At 52.5% G+C, this 17529-nt stretch overlaps 1 protein-coding gene across 2 annotated transcripts in view; it reads right to left on the minus strand.

Annotated features, from left to right (window-relative positions):
• The window catches only part of rabl2 (RAB, member of RAS oncogene family-like 2), a 36298-nt gene extending 18980 nt beyond the window's left edge, over positions 1-17318 (minus strand). The window contains exons 1-7 of one of the 2 annotated variants that reach the window (XM_068005262.1): positions 14696-17318; positions 12528-12557; positions 10364-10443; positions 9152-9231; positions 7674-7785; positions 5343-5440; positions 4066-4149 (exon numbers count right to left, since the gene is read on the minus strand). In XM_068005262.1, the coding sequence (XP_067861363.1) occupies positions 4066-4149; positions 5343-5440; positions 7674-7785; positions 9152-9231; positions 10364-10443; positions 12528-12557; positions 14696-14802 (591 nt within the window). In that variant the 5' untranslated portion in view covers positions 14803-17318. The remainder of the gene's footprint in view (positions 1-4065; positions 4150-5342; positions 5441-7673; positions 7786-9151; positions 9232-10363; positions 10444-12527; positions 12558-14695) is intronic. The other variant, XM_068005263.1, reaches the window with a different exon arrangement.
• Positions 17319-17529: the final 211 nt, after the last annotated feature.

Below are 17529 nucleotides of genomic sequence, written 5' to 3' on the forward strand. Positions count from 1 at the left end.
TTTGTGAATGCCAGGTGAGAATGTGATTGGATCAGGCTGCACTGTGCCGCCATCCATAGTTGAATAACTCTCTTGATCTGTATATGAAAAATGGCGAGTGGACTGGGGTACGAGAGGGTGGCCGTCAGCTGCAGAAAAGCTCCCCCACCCCCTGACCACAGAGTGTGACCTGTGTGGGGGGGGGGGGGGCAGGAGGGAGTGACGAGGCACTGGGAGATAGGAACTTTCTTTACATTTAGCAGCTGGGCAGGACTCAGACCCCAACACGATGGGCCAAAGGCAGCAAGCTCTGTCCCCCACTCGCATCTCACTGGGTGATCCACCCGTCAGCATGGCTTGGCACTAAACCCTCCCACACTCCCTCCTCCGCTGCGAATACCGTGCACTCCAGAAAACTGATCGCCATCGCCCCAGAACCATTAAAGGCCCAGGATGTAGAGATACCAACAAGACTCGGGTCAAACCACACCAGGGAGAGGAGGGGGTAGGAGGCGGATCATACCATTTAGAGGGGGCCACAAAAGCTTTGGGGCTCGGGAAGAATCACCACAGATTTGATATCATTTGTCCGACTCCAGTTCAAGCCTTCATTCAACTCCTGGTGTGATACTGAGCCAAGCTGGCAGGGATGGTCCCAGAGTTGACCCTGGTCTGTGCCAGTTAGCTGGGGCAACAGTAGAGATGATACCACTGGCCTCGGTGCCCTTGGCTTAGAGAAAGTCAGCCAGAGTTCCCACATAATACCTCTCCATCTTTGGCCTCTGACACTGTTACTCAACGCAGGTTTCAAGAAGAGTGACCACTCTCCCCTCTGGTCAGAACAGGGACACGAGCCACTTCAGACCTTAGCTTTCTCTCCCATTCTTTAGAGGTAGGGGCTACTGGGTGTCCCCGGGGTATCTGACAGTTCACCCTTTGCCAGTACATTGACAGCTAGGGGTTCTCAGTCAGTGCACTGGGTTCCGCCACTCTGCACTCCCCTCCACTCTGCACTCCCCTCCACTCTGCACTCCCCTCCACTCTGCACTCCCCTCCACTCTGCACTCCCCTCCACTCTGCACTCCCCTCCACTCTGCACTCCCCTCCACTCTGCACTCCCCTCCACTCTGCACTCCCCTCCACTCTGCACTCCCCTCCACTCTGCACTCCCCTCCACTCTGCACTCCCCTCCACTCTGCACTCCCCTCCACTCTGCACTCCCCTCCACTCTGCACTCCCCTCCACTCTGCACTCCCCTCCACTCTGCACTCCCCTCCACTCTGCACTCCCCTCCACTCTGCACTCCCCTCCACTCTGCACTCCCCTCCACTCTGCACTCCCCTCCACTCTGCACTCCCCTCCACTCTGCACTCCCCTCCACTCTGCACTCCCCTCCACTCTGCACTCCCCTCCACTCTGCACTCCCCTCCACTCTGCACTCCCCTCCACTCTGCACTCCCCTCCACTCTGCACTCCCCTCCACTCTGCACTCCCCTCCACTCTGCACTCCCCTCCACTCTGCACCCCCCTCCACTCTGCACCCCCCTCCACTCTGCACCCCCCTCCACTCTGCACCCCCCTCCACTCTGCACCCCCCTCCACTCTGCACCCCCCTCCACTCTGCACCCCCCTCCACTCTGCACCCCCCTCCACTCTGCACCCCCCTCCACTCTGCACCCCCCTCCACTCTGCACCCCCCTCCACTCTGCACCCCCCTCCACTCTGCACCCCCCTCCACTCTGCACCCCCCTCCACTCTGCACCCCCCTCCACTCTGCACCCCCCTCCACTCTGCACCCCCCTCCACTCTGCACCCCCCTCCACTCTGCACCCCCCTCCACTCTGCACCCCCCTCCACTCTGCACCCCCCTCCACTCTGCACCCCCCTCCACTCTGCACCCCCCTCCACTCTGCACCCCCCTCCACTCTGCACCCCCCTCCACTCTGCACCCCCCTCCACTCTGCACCCCCCTCCACTCTGCACCCCCCTCCACTCTGCACCCCCCTCCACTCTGCACCCCCCTCCACTCTGCACCCCCCTCCACTCTGCACCCCCCTCCACTCTGCACCCCCCTCCACTCTGCACCCCCCTCCACTCTGCACCCCCCTCCACTCTGCACCCCCCTCCACTCTGCACCCCCCTCCACTCTGCACCCCCCTCCACTCTGCACCCCCCTCCACTCTGCACCCCCCTCCACTCTGCACCCCCCTCCACTCTGCACCCCCCTCCACTCTGCACCCCCCTCCACTCTGCACCCCCCTCCACTCTGCACCCCCCTCCACTCTGCACCCCCCTCCACTCTGCACCCCCCTCCACTCTGCACCCCCCTCCACTCTGCACCCCCCTCCACTCTGCACCCCCCTCCACTCTGCACCCCCCTCCACTCTGCACCCCCCTCCACTCTGCACCCCCCTCCACTCTGCACCCCCCTCCACTCTGCACCCCCCTCCACTCTGCACCCCCCTCCACTCTGCACCCCCCTCCACTCTGCACCCCCCTCCACTCTGCACCCCCCTCCACTCTGCACCCCCCTCCACTCTGCACCCCCCTCCACTCTGCACCCCCCTCCACTCTGCACCCCCCTCCACTCTGCACCCCCCTCCACTCTGCACCCCCCTCCACTCTGCACCCCCCTCCACTCTGCACCCCCCTCCACTCTGCACCCCCCTCCACTCTGCACCCCCCTCCACTCTGCACCCCCCTCCACTCTGCACCCCCCTCCACTCTGCACCCCCCTCCACTCTGCACCCCCCTCCACTCTGCACCCCCCTCCACTCTGCACCCCCCTCCACTCTGCACCCCCCTCCACTCTGCACCCCCCTCCACTCTGCACCCCCCTCCACTCTGCACCCCCCTCCACTCTGCACCCCCCTCCACTCTGCACCCCCCTCCACTCTGCACCCCCCTCCACTCTGCACCCCCCTCCACTCTGCACCCCCCTCCACTCTGCACCCCCCTCCACTCTGCACCCCCCTCCACTCTGCACCCCCCTCCACTCTGCACCCCCCTCCACTCTGCACCCCCCTCCACTCTGCACCCCCCTCCACTCTGCACCCCCCTCCACTCTGCACCCCCCTCCACTCTGCACCCCCCTCCACTCTGCACCCCCCTCCACTCTGCACCCCCCTCCACTCTGCACCCCCCTCCACTCTGCACCCCCCTCCACTCTGCACCCCCCTCCACTCTGCACCCCCCTCCACTCTGCACCCCCCTCCACTCCACTCTCCACTCTACTCTCCACTCCACTCTACTCTCCACTCCACTCCACTCTACTCTCCTCCACTCTACTCTCCTCCACTCTACTCTCCTCCACTCTACTCTCCTCTACTCTACTCCACTCTCCTCCCCTCCCCTCTACTCTCCTCCCCTCCCCTCCACTCCCCTCTACTCTCCTCCACTCCCCCTCTACTCTACTCTCCTCTCCTCCCCTCCCCTCCCCTCTACTCTCGTCTCCTCCCCTCCCAGGTGTCTAGTAATCCCAGTTCCCCCTCCCCTCCATTTTCCTCCCTGTGCTTTCTCACCATCTTACTCTCTTCACCTCCTTTCACCTTTTAACACCGTCACCCCCAGTCTCACCTCTCTCCAAATACCCATTCTACCCACAAGCCTTCCTCTCCCACCCCCCTGTTCTTTGTTCAGTTCCATTAAAGGACTCCCCTATCATCCAGGTGTGATGAAGAGCCTACTCCGCACATGTTAACCTGTCCTCCTCCCTCTCACAGATGCTCACTAAGCTGTACTTTATTTTAGATTTCCAGCAATGCTTGATTCTTTTTATTTCCACTTCCGATCGTTACTCAGCGGTTCCCATTGGAAATCGGGCGTCAGCTGAAGACAGCTTGGCCGACATTCACCCCATGACTGAGGCACTGGGGGGTGAGGGGGCCTGTCGAACCTGTACCCCTGTACTCCAGCCAGAGCCAGCGCCTGCGGAAGGGGAGCAGAGATGTTCGGGAAGCTGGCACGAAGCCTTGGCTTTGCTCCGGCTAATTGCAGAGGGGGAATTGCGGAGGGGGAATGAGCAGTCACTGTTCCCCCGGTGAACAGGCCTTTCCCCAGCTGGTGAGGCAGTGAGTGAGTACTCACCTCCAGCTCTCGCATCACCTCGTCCATGAAATCACTGCTGTTCTGTTTGTACGACACTGCCAGCTTTATCGTGTCTCGAAACAGCTGCAGAAAAAGGACAGGAAAGAGAGAAATAGGTGAATGGCCCATCACTTAGGAAGCAGGTGCGTCCAACTGTCTCCACAACCGTCTCCACGTTTAAGGAAGAACTTGCATTTATATAGTGCCTTTAACACAGAAAAACATCGCAAGGCACTTCTTCTTACAGAGACGCAAAACCAAAGGAAGAGATATTAGGAGGGGGGGCCAAAAGCTTGGTCAAAGGGGCAGGGGAGAGGGAGGGGGTTGGAGAGGGGGAGGGGGAGAGGTGGAGGGGGGGAGGAGAGGTGGAGGGGGGGAGGAGAGGTGGAGGGGGGAGGAGAGGTGGAGGGGGGAGGAGAGGTGGAGGGGGGAGGAGAGGTGGAGGGGGGGAGGAGAGGTGATGGGGGGAGGAGAGGTGATGGGGGGAGGAGAGGTGATGGGGGGAGGAGAGGTGGAGGGGGGAGGAGAGGTGGAGAGATTGGGGGCAAAGGGGGTGGTAGGGCTGGAGGTGGTTACAGAAATAGAGAGAGGTGAGGCCACTGAGAGATTTACCCACAGGGTGAGAATTTTAAATTTGAGGGGTTGAGGGACTGAGAACCAATTTAGGTCAGAGAGCACTGGGGTGATGGGTGAGCGGGACAGGATATGAATGATATTACAGGTACAGAGTTTTTGCTGGGGGTGAAAACCAGTAACGAGGGAGCATAAGTCCAGGATTGGTACAAAGCAAAAAAAAAGGGGAGTGGGGGAGAGGAGAAGGAATGTTTCTCAGAGGGTTATTAGTGCGGCTCTCTCTGTGGTGGGAGTGTACAGTGCGGCTCTCTCTGTGGTGGGAGTGTACAGTGTGGCTCTCTCTGTGGTGGGAGTGTACAGAGTGGCTCTCTCTGTGGTGGCAGTGTACAGTGCGGCTCTCTCTGTGGTGGGAGTGTACAGAGTGGCTCTCTCTGTGGTGGGAGTGTACAGAGCGGCTCTCTCTGTGGTGGGAGTGTACAGAGCGGCTCTCTCTGTGGTGGGAGTGTACAGTGCGGCTCTCTCTGTGGTGGGAGTGTACAGAGTGGCTCTCTCTGTGGTGGGAGTGTACAGTGTGGCTCTCTCTGTGGTGGGAGTGTACAGTGCGGCTCTCTCTGTGGTGGGAGTGTACAGAGTGGCTCTCTCTGTACGAGAGCTCTTCACTTACACAACAATGGATTCCCCCCATAACCCCCCCAAACACCTACCTTCACAACATTGGTCCCGTCTGCCGCTGACACAAAATAAAAGGGCAGCCCTTGCTTCTTGGCGAAGTTGAAGCTTTTCTGTGTGATTTTCAGATCGGCTGGAAGACAGGGAGCAGAGAGAGGATCACTCAGGTGTGTGGCGAGTCTCCGTGCTTGTTACAAGCTCACCTTTCCCCCTGGGCAAGGCACGGCCAACAACTGGGCACTTGATTCCACCAGTCACAGCCCCAGCAAGACAGAGCAGGACCCATAAATCCTGCCCAGCGAAACAAAGAGGGGCTCCCAGGACCAGTAAGGTGAGGCTCGACTCACAGCTGGAAGGGAGGGTCCTGAATCTGCCACTAGTGACCTCAGCCTGGCATGACCGTATCACCGAGGTGAAACACAACTAGACAGTGGAGAGCTCAAAACTGTCAACGATCAGCAGGCTGTGCTGTTCCGGAAAGCGGGGAGCGGGAGGGGGGACGCGGTGGGCACAGAGGAAGTCACCCAGTGGGGGTCTACTCAGGGGAGGCGATCAGATGTCAGCTACTTCCTCAGAGGGAGAAATGAGAGGCTGAAACCCTCCCGCCCTCGCTGGGCTGGACGGGCAGGGAGTTTTCCTCTGCACAGCCTGGGACGGGGTGGGGGGATGGGACACAGGAGGAGGGACCCGGTGGGGGGAGGGACACGGGTGGGGAGGGAGACAGGGGGAGAGGAGGACGAAGAAAGAGCAAAAGAACGATTTTCAGTCTGAAAGGAGGTTTTTATTTCAGGGTCGGGGGTCGAGGGTCAGTGCCCGGCATGGAGCTGGCAGATGTCGGCAGTGACCCTGAGTTAAGGGAGGGGAAAAGGTCAGCAATCAGGGCAGGGGAGGGCGAGCAGAAAAGGTCCATTTCTATTGGTCACTTTCTCAAGTGACTGTAGGTCTGAGCACAGGTGAGTGTTTCTATACAAACCTTTTCGAAAGGGCAGGGCCTGGGTAGCAGGATAACAATGTTATAGAGTCATAATAAACTGGGCTTTTTACTGAAAGCTTAAAGTGTAACTGGAAGATCTGATAAAGAGCACACCGTGATAACTGGTCCACTCTTGAGCAAAGAGTGGACAGACCTGCATTTTCTCGTTCTTTCTCATTCCTCTTCAAAACTTCTAAAGGTGCTTTACATACAATGAAGATTTTGGGTTTCATGCACTATTGCTCGGTAGGAAAAGCCAGCAGCTAACCTGTGCACAGCAAGATCCAACAAACAAGTGGACAAATGACCAGTTTTGGTGATGTTTGTTGAGGGAGGAATGTTGGCCCAGGACACCGGGAGAACTCCAAGCTCTTCCTCCAATAGGGATCTTTACGCATCCACCCGGGGCCACCGAACAGGCAGATAGGGTCTTGGTGTAATGTCTTATCCAAAGGACAGCGCTTCTGACAATGCAGCACTCCCTCAGTGTCAGTTTAGATCATGGGCCCAAGTCTCTGGAGCGGGGCTGGAAACCACAGCTTTCTGACCCAGGGGTGACAGTGCTACTGACTGAGCCAAGCTGGCACTTGGAGAGTCTTCTGTCTCAAGTGCTGGTTGCCATGACACAAGGGAGGCCTCCATGGCCTGAAGATGTTGCAGTGACCCTGGAGTCAAAGGATTGAGTTATGGGGAAATACTGGAGAAGCAACTGAGGGGGCGTCTTACCGAGGGATTTAAGCCATGATGTGGAGATGCCGGTGATGGACTGGGGTTGGCAATTGTAAACAATTTTACAACACCAAGTTATAGTCCAACAATTTTATTTCAAATTCACAAGCTTTGGAGGCTTCCTCCTTCCTCAGGTGAATGTTGTGGAAATGAATTGTGAATTTCCACAACATTCACCTGACGAAGGGGATAATCTCCGAAAGCTTGTGAATTTCAAATAAAATTGTTGGACTATAACTTGGTGTTGTAAGATTCCTTACATTTGGGGTTGACAAATGTAAGGAATCTTACAACACGAGGGATTTAAGGCAGTAGATGGTAGAGGAAAGATAAATGAGAAACACTTCTTCAAATTAAACCATGACCAAACAAGGGGGCACAGGCTCAGGAAATTCTTCACAGAAACAATGGAATGGACTTCCATTTAAAGTAATGGGGAGGAAAACCCCAGGAATCATTTAAGCAACAGCTGGATACTGTGATGGGGGGGAACTGTGGGATCTCTCTGGATGGAGAAGATTAAGATTGGCTGAATGGTCGTCCCCATCAGCACCTAACCAGTGATTTCCTTTACCGCTCAGTTCAAATTTCAGCTGGAGATTACGGGTAAAAGGGGACCAGGCTTCCGGTCGCACTCTGCCAAAAGCATAACCTTTGAACTCACCGTCTATTTTGTTAGCGACGACCACACAAGGGATCTCCGGCCGAGACTCCCTCAGCTCCGTGTACCAGCTACTCAGGTTTTTGTAAGTTATCTTCCTCTGGACATCAAATACCTAATTAAAAAGGAAATTAGTTTTCTTTTAACAAAAAAGCAGTATCTGTCCTGTTAACTCTGGGCCTTGGCTGGCAGTGGTTAGATATTAAGTAAAGCTCCCTCTAAACTGTCCCATCAAACAATCCCAGGGCAGGTACAGGGTTAGATATTAAGTAAAGCTCCCTCTAAACTGTCCCATCGAACAATCCCAGGGCAGGTACAGGGTTAGATATTAAGTAAAGCTCCCTCTAAACTGTCCCATCGAACAATCCCAGGGCAGGTACAGGGTTAGATATTAAGTAAAGCTCCCTCTAAACTGTCCCATCAAACAATCCCAGGGCAGGTACAGGGTTAGATACAGAGTAAAGCTCCCTCTACACTGTCCCATCAAACACTCCCAGGGCAGGTACAGCACGGGTTAGATACAGAGTAAAGCTCCCTCTACACTGTCCCATCAAACACTCCCAGGGCAGGTACAGCACGGGTTAGATACAGAGTAAAGCTCCCTCTACACTGTCCCATCAAACACTCCCAGGTACAGGTACAGCATGGGTTAGATACAGAGTAAAGCTCCCTCTACACTGTCCCATCAAACACTCCCAGGTACAGGTACAGCATGGGTTAGATATAGAGTAAAGCTCACTCTACACTGTCCCATCAAACACTCCCAGGGCAGGTACAGCACGGGTTAGATACAGAGTAAAGCTCTGATGAGCAGTAAAACTGGCATTTAGCGCTGAATGTGGGTGTTTAGAACATCGAAGCGACAGGCTTGTTGCAGGCTGCCTTGTACAGGTCCTGCTGCCTCGCTGAGAGTTAATGTCTGTCGACCAGCTCCTGAGAAAATCTGAGCATTGGGTCAGTGGCTCTGGGAAGCCATTTCGTGAAAGCCAGGTAGGATCTCCTCGGGACTGAACCCAGCCAACCTCTGTAGCAGACTGGATATTTGGGGCAGGTGGGTGTGTGGTATACTTGGTGACTGACAGGTGGTAGGTGGGGACTAAAATACTCCCCCACTCAGCTCCACATAACCCTGCAAACCAATGCGTCGGTGGGTCCTGGCTGGATGAGCGGTGGGAGGGTGGCCAGGACTCTGTGCTGGTAGGCTGCACACTATTATCTAGCTGAACACTTGGGACTCCCTAAGCTTTGGCTCCGCCAATCCGTGCCTAAACTCCCTGGGCTTTGTAAGCTTTCTATGTCCCTGTAGAGAGCAAGTGTTTACTTCAGATCAGGCAAACAGACTCTCTCGCTGTGTGGGGTTCTCTGTGGGTTTGGAGAGTAACGTGGTGACATGTTTCACCATGTCAGACTTTGACTAAAAGCAAAACATCCTGTTTTTTGAAATGACCTTTTACACTGAAGCAGAACGTGTGAACACCCACCATGATACAGGCGTGTGCCTTGTGGTAATAGGACGGGTGCATACTCTGAAAACTCTCCTGTCCGGCAGTGTCCCAGAAATCTGTGAAAGGAAACAGCCACAGTTTCAACTTCAACTCTTGCCATTTCAGGTCATTCTTTTTTAAAATTCTGAATGCTAAAATAAAGGAGGATTCAGCCCAACAAGTTCATTTTGATATCCCTCAGCCTTACCTACCCTCCTTCTCACCATATCCCTCCCAAGCTCCCCCAAAGTCCCTCAATCCCTTCTCTCTCTCTAGAAGCACATCTAATTGCCTCGACCCCACTGAAATTGTTTGCATCAAATGTCCTTCCACAGGAACAGCAGTTTGGCCATTCTGTCTCTTTAGGTGCCAGTCGTGGTTCAGTGGGTCTCAGTCTCACTTCTGAATCAGAAAGTTGTGAGTTCAAGTCCCACTCCAGGGATATGAGCTCATAATCCAGACTGACACTCCAGTGCAGTACTGAGGGTGTGCTGCACTGTCAGAGGTGCTGTCTTTCAGATGAGACATTAAACTGAGACCCCGTCTGCTCCTCTCAGGTGGGACATAAAAGATCCCACGGCACTATCTCAAAGAAGAGCAGGGGAGTTCTCCCCGGTGTCTTGGTCAATATTTATCCCTCAACCAAACAGATTATCTGGTCATTTATCTGATTGCTGTTTGTGGGACCTCGCTGTGTGAAAACTGTCTGTGTTTCCTACATTACAACAGTGACTACACTTCAAAAGTATTTCATTGGCTGTAAAGCGCTTAGGAACGTCCTGAGGTCATGAAAGGCTCTATATAAATGCATGTCTTTCTCCTTTTCCACCATTCGATTCGATGACGGTTAATCTTTCCATCAACTCCATTTACCCGCCTTCCTCCATATCCCTCGATATCCTCACCCAACAAAAATCTCAACCTCAATCTGGACAACTTCAACTGACCCCCAGCATCCACAGCCTTTCAGGGAGAGAGTTCCAGATTGCCACTACCCTTTGTGTGAGAAAGTGCTTCCTGATTTCACTCCTCAATGACCCAGCTCTACCGACTATCCTTTGGCTGAAAAGGTTGGTGACTTGAGAATTTGGCCAGTTGACCAAATCCAGCACATCTTTTAGTGGCAGATTTTTCTGTACACGAGACTCCCTCTCCCTTTCTTTCGATTCACAGTGAAGGCTAAGAACAACTGAAGAAGGTAACACTTACCCACTAGAATGGTCTTGTTGTTGACAGTGGTGGTGTACTTGTACAGTGTCAGTGCGTACGTGGAGAGCTGCTGGGGGCGGCTGTAATCCGAGTTAAGGTATAAAAGACTGACACAGAAAAAACCCAATGCCGGGGAATAAATAAAATGATATACCTGTCTTGCATTTAGTGTGTTCAGCATACACCACGTCACACTTTTGTTATGGATGCAAAATAATCTTTAAAAAAAAAGAAAGTAATTTCACATTGGAAACAAAAAGCTTAATACTGTAGTTGCTGCAAATCTGAAATAGAAGCAGAAAATGCTGGAAACACTCAGCAGGTCAGGCAGCATCGAAAGGTCATCGAGCTGAATCACTGACCCTTCCTTCCTACCTCCACAGATACTGCCTGACCCGCTGTGTGTTACCAGCAATTTTGAATTTCATGCTGCGTTCCTTTGACGTTACAAACGGCCTAATTGACCTCAAGAGTTCATGAACGGCTACAAGTACCTGGGCGTGCCTTGTTAGACCACCCTTGCCCCCCCACAGCAGGTACCTGGGCGTGCCTTGTTAGACCACCCTTGCCCCCCCACAGCAGGTACCTGGGCGTGCCTTGTTAGACCACCCTTGCCTCTCCACAGCAGGTACCTGAGCAGTGACCTTAAAGGGACAGGCCAGGCTAGCAGCTACACATCAACGGTGATTCAGACCATACAGAGCCTGTGAGCGAATCACCACAGGAGATCCTCTGGGCAAGTGTTGTCCAATCTATTAGCTACTAGCCACGTGGTTAATTGGGAATCCAGATGTGGCTAGTTGGATTTATTTTTTAAAATTAATTCTCTGGATGTGGGCATCACTGGCAAGGCTGGTATTTATTGCCTGTCCCTAATTCCCCTGAGAAGCTGGTGGTGGGCCTTCTTGAAGTGGTGGTAACGGTTTTGATACAACTGAGGGGCTCACTCACTAGGTCACTTCAGAGGGAAGTTAAGAGCCAAACGCATTGATGTGGGACTGGAGTCACATATAGGCCCAGACTGGGTAAGGACGGCAGGTTTCCTTCCCTGAAGGACCTTATTGAACCAGTTGGGTTTTTACGACAATCCGACAGCTTCACGGTCACTTTTACTGAGACCAGCTCTTTATTTCCAGATTTTTAAAATTGAATTCAAATTCTCAAACTATCAGGGTGAGATTTAAACTCACGTTCTCTGCATTATTAGTCCAGGCCCCTGGATTTCTGGTCCAGTAACAACCAATACACTACAGGTCCTGTATGATTAGTAAGTAAATAAAAAATGAGTAATAAATTACCGTTCTTGAGCTTGTGATCTCAATACTCACGTTCTCACAGCATAAGCATAGAAACTTTAACCTGTATTTGTTGGTAAAACGATGAGACCAACAGCACAGTGTTTGATCATTGAGTGCTTTATTTCCTTGGTTACTGAATGGTGGTAGACGTTTGTTCAGTAAATATCCACATGTGAAGTATTTTAACTATTGAGTGAGTGTATGTGGGGCGTTTTCACTAAAATTAGTGTAGGCGGCTAAAACTGTGTCACCATAGCAACACCTGTGGCTAGTCAGCGATAGACACTAATGTCTATTGGACAACACTGCTCTAGGATGAAGCAATACTTTTACATTTTCCCCCACAATATACAGCAAAGGTACTTTGATCATAGGGTGTTTCTCCCTTCAGGATTCAGTGAGAGAGCACGCAAATTAAATAAAAACACGCCTCATCTGGTTAGTGTGAGGGAACGAAACAGATCGGAACCTGTGACATCACACGATCGGAACCCGTGACATCACTCGATCGGAACCGGTGACATCACTCGATCGGAACCCGTGACATCACACGATCGGAACCTGTGACGTCACTCGATCGGAACCGGTGACGTCACTCGATCGGAACCGGTGACATCAGACGATCGGGGTTTGCCCCATGTCCCTCGGTCAGTAACCTCATTGCCCTGTGCAGAGCTCAGTCACTGGGTCAAAATCCTGGAACTCCCTCCCTAACAGCTCTGTGGGAGAACCTTCACCACACGGACTGCAGCGGTTCAAGAAGGCGGCTCACCACCACCTTCTCAAGGGCAATTAGGGATGGGCAATAAATGCCGGCCTCGCCAGTGACGCCCACATCCCAAGAATGAATTTTTAAAAAAGGATACTATCCGTCCATCAGGAACCTCTCCATCAACCTGCAAACACACATCACCCAAAACACGTTAGTGCAGGTTTCAGGTCTCCAGGGGATGACTGTCCCCCCATATCATCAATAGCACAGTTCATGCAGTTCCTCACTGTACCGACCTCTCACCCCACTCTGGAGGGGAGGTCCTGCAACAGATCAACAAACTGACCTGTTTTAGACCCACACATGGTTTGCTGCTCTGAGGTCTTGTGTCTGTTAGCGACACTGAGGGGGGGGGGAGGAATTAACCACAACACATTCACTGGGGACCCCTGACAAAGAGCATTTACAGAGAGGGACTCTCGCCATCTGGGAGCCACCCCTTGGGAGCAGCTCCCAGCCCGGCAGGAATCCCGAAGATCAGCAACATTCATTTTTAGCCTGAGTTCCCGTCGAATTTGAACAGTGATGACATCACTGGGGGAAGTGGCTTTGAAGAGTGAGTGAGCCCGACTGTTGCTTCCTCGCATTGGAGGTAGTTCAGAGAAGGTTCACTCGGTTGATTCCGGGTATGGGAGGGTTGTCTTATGAGAAAAGATTGAACAGGTTGGGTCTATACTCACTGGAGTTTCGAAGAATGAGAGGAGATCTTATTGAAACATACAAGATTCTGAGGGGACTCAATAGGGTAGATGCTGAGAGGATGTTACCCCTCATGGGGGAATCTAAAACTAAGGGGCATAGTCTCAGAATAAGGGGTCGCCCATTTAAGACGGAAATGAGGAGGAATTTCTTCTCCCAGAGGGTCGTGAATCTTTGGAATTCTTTACCCCAAAAAGCTGTGGAGGCTGAGTCATTGAATACATTCAAGGCTGAGTTAGACAAATTTTTGATCAGCAAGGGAGTCAAAGGATATGGGGAAAGGGCGGGAAAGTAGAGTTGAGGTAAAAATCAGATCAGCCATGATCTCATTAAATGGCTGAGCAGGCTCGAGGGGACGAATGGCCAACTCCTGCTCCTATCTCTTCCTTCAACTTTGATAAGACCTTAATTCTTCTCCCACTCTACCTTCAACTCCCTGGTCCGATATTACTCCAAATTACTCCCCATCTCCCACCCCTGCCATTCCCCCAGAACATTCCCCATCCTTCTTCCCTCATGACAGAGGGCTGTGAACTCCAGCTGCTCGTGCACATGTGGTTTAGATAAACATCGGCAGACGTAGCTCCATTACATCGAGTATTAATGCTGGCCGTGCCAGCGACGCCCACATCCCATGAACGAATAAAAAAAAATTACCGTGCCTCGTTCTCCGGCCGAGACCGTCCATCACTCCAGGATCATCCTGCTGGGTCAGGGCAGCTCCAGGATTGCCCCAGCTCACTCCACCCTCCCCTCCAACACCCACCAAGGGCCAGGAGCTCCTGGACATCTTCGTTCTAAGACATAGGCCATCCATACAGCGGCCCCTGCTCCTATGGCCCCTTCCTCTCTTCTCCTGCTCCCCCTTCCCCATCCAGCAAGATCATCAATTCCAACTGTGCAACAACCTGTCCCTCCCCAAGGTAAGTGAGACACCCTCTCCAGCCTGTGTAGAACTGAGCCTTCATGTCAAACATTTTGAGACTTGCAAGGACATTACAGGACAGTTCGATCCGTCACTTTGTCAGTTCTTATTTTTAATTTATCGGCTTCCCCTGGTGTGTAATGCTTGCTTAGTGTGACACGGCGTCACACGCACCAGAGCGTGACACGGTGTCACACGGACCACAGCGTGACACCACGTCACACGTATCAGAGCGTGACACGGTGTCACACGCACCAGAGCGTGACACGGCGGCACATGCACCAGAGCGTGACACGGTGTCACACGGACCTGAGCGTGACATGGCGGCACACGCACCAGAGCGTGACACGGCGTCACACGGACCACAGCGTGACACGGCGGCACACGCACCAGAGCGTGACACGGCGGCACACGCACCAGAGCGTGACACGGACCACAGCGTGACACGGCGGCACACGCACCAGAGTGTGACATGGTGTCACACATGCCAAGACCTTCCCAGGTTCCAGTCCCCTTGTACTCACCCTCCCACTTCGACCCCTGGGGAGAGGAAAGGGTGGGGGGAGCAAATCCGCAAGAGAAAACGGTCCCAGGTTTTTGTTGTAATCCGCCTCACTTCATTTCCCCCTTTTACTCACTTGGATTTCCCCACGGCGCTGTCTCCCAGACAGATAATTTTGACCTGCTCATCCCCGTCGTACTTGTCTTGGTCCAGATCAGACAGGCTGCTGCTCTCGGTGGCCATACTGCTGTCGATCCGGTCACAGGCTCGGGCAATGGGCTTCGACTGTTTCCCGTCAGTGCGTCACAAATTGCTGGCTCTCCGAGCTCCCCTCCTCCTCCCAGAGGCGCTTGGCACACACTCTAGTACTGCTGCCTTGACCCGACTCTGCCCATTTAATCTGCACACAACTGCTGCTAATTCTTCACTCTCTTCCCTTACATCCTCTCCTTCAGTTCCTCTCTCCCTTTGCTGCTCATCTCTTTTCCTGTAATATTTACAAACCTAATCTGCTCCCCATTCTTTGCCCGGTATAAACTCACCACCAGTGTATTATTCCTAAAATATACTAATTACTTTATTGCTGAGGTCCTCGCCATGCGTCTCTCCATTTCTCTCACAATATCAGGCTCGATAAATCTTCCCCGGCCCCTGACTCTTTCTGCCCCTCTTGACCCTCTCTATGTCCTGACTCAGTCTCTTTATCTCAGACTCCCCTATCTGTGATCCATTCCCTCTCTCTCTTCCCCCTCTATCAGTCTCTTACACTAAGTTCTATTGGCCTGCCTGTCCCTGCCTTTTCTAATCTATTTTCTGTGTATTCTCTCACTCCCTCTAACCGTCCCTCCCCAGGTATTTCTGTCTTTATCCAAGCCTCGTTTCTCTCCCTCGGTCCCCGTCTCTTTGCTTTTCTAAGGTTGAGTCTCCCTCACTCCTTGTCTCACTCAATGTCTCAGCCTTTTTCTCTGTATGTGTCTCCACTGGCTCTATCACTGCTCTGCTCCTTGTCTCAGTCTCTCCCTCAATAACTAGCTCTCAATCAATACCCTCTCAGGCTCATGTCACTCTCTCTGAGGGCCCTATCTCTATCACCGTTCTATTCTCTGCTTCTCAGCAGTCTGTGTCTGGGTTTCTGCCTCTTCTCCCTGTTAGCAACATTTCTCTGAGTCTGCTCCTGCTCTTTATCTCTCAATATTTCTTCCTGTGTAATGCTGTTGATTTTGTGTATCTGTCTCTCACAGTCTTTCTTTTTGCCTCTATATATTTCAGCCTCTCTTAATTGCTGTTAGCTCTCCCTATGTCTGACTGGTTCCATCTCTGTGTATGTCTGTCTCTCTTCCTGCCTCTCTCTCACTCTATCTATCACTGTCTCTGTTTATCTCCCTACCCGTCTCAGTCCCACAGGTCTAGCTTCCTGTTCATACGGGAATCTCTCAATCCCAGTAAAACTATAAATAAAAAGAAAATGCACAGCAGGTCAGTGTCCTGTGTCTCAGCCTCTCTCTGCAGCTGTATCTGCCTGTCTATAACCGCCCCCTTTCCCTGCGTCTCTACCTAGTCTCCCTACTTGCATATATAAACATATGTTTCAGCCTCTCTCTGTTGTCTGTCTCCCAGCCTCTGTCGCTTTCAGTCTCTGGGTTTCTCACTGAATATAATCAGACCCTCTTCCTTTATATAAAAAACACCTTTTCTCATTATCGGTATTAGACTCTCTCACTCTCCGTGTATCAAGCTTTGTCCCGGACTCTCTCCCTCTCCCATATATTTATATCAGGCTGTGTATCTTGCTCCCCGTGTTGTCAGGCCCAGGCAGTCCCTCTCTCTTCCCCCTCTATATCTATATTGGGATCTGTCTCTTCCCGTGTACCAGGTCCAGTCGTCTCACCTGCTCCCCCTGTCTCTATTGCTGTCCCTCCTCTGTCTATGCCTCTCCCTCTCCCCCCGTATATCTATACTGCCATCTCTCTCCCTCTGTACATCTATCTCTCCCCTGTATCACTCTATCTCTCCCTCTATCCCCCTTTATCTCTATCTCTCCCTGTATCACTCTATCTCTCCCTCTATCTCTCCACGTGTCTCTATCGCACCTGTAAGCTTTTTCACTCCCCCTGTATCTTTTTCACTCCCTCTATCTCCCCACCTTGTATATCTCTCTATCTCTCTCCCTTTATCCCTCCCTAACTATCTCTCTCCCTTAATTTCTATCTTTCTCTCCCTTTATTGCTTTCTATCTCCCTTTATCTCACTATCTCCCTGTATCTCTCCATCTATCTCTCGCTCTCCCTGTCACTACCCCTCAATCTCTCCCAATCTCTCCCTTTCTTTATTCCTCTATCTCCCCTTCCCTCTCTATCTCTCCCTTCCTCTCCCTCTCTCTCTGCCTATCTCTCCCGCTCCCTATCTATCTCTCCCTCCCTCTCTCTGCCTCTATCCCTCTCTTTATCCCTCTATCACTCCATCTATCTCTCTCCCTCCCTCCCTCTATATCTCCCTTTCTAACTCTCCCTCTATATCCCTCTCTCTCTCACTCCCTCTATCCTTCTCTCTCACTCCCTCTATCCTTCTCTCTCTATCCCTCTCTCTCTCTCCCTCGCTTTATCTCTCTCAATCACTCCCTCTCCATCTATCCCTCCCTCTATCTATCTCTCTCTCTCCATCTCGCTCTCTATCTATCTCTCCCCCTATCCCTATCTCTCCCTATCCCTCTATCGCTCTCTCTGTCCACCTCTATCTCCCTCTCTCTATCCCTCTTTATCCCCCTCTCTCTACCTCCCCCTCTCTATCTCTATCTATCTCCCTCTAAACCTCTATATATATCTCTCTCTAATCACCTCTATCTCTATCTCCCTCTCTCTCAATCCCCCTCTCAATGTCCCCCTCTCTCTATCTCTCTTTATCCCCCTCTCTCTAACTATCTCCCTCTATCTCTATCTCTCTATATATATCTCTATCCCTCGCTCCCTATCC

Source organism: Heptranchias perlo, chromosome 24 (assembly GCF_035084215.1).
Source record: "Heptranchias perlo isolate sHepPer1 chromosome 24, sHepPer1.hap1, whole genome shotgun sequence".
NCBI classification, from domain to species: Eukaryota; Metazoa; Chordata; class Chondrichthyes; order Hexanchiformes; family Hexanchidae; genus Heptranchias; species Heptranchias perlo.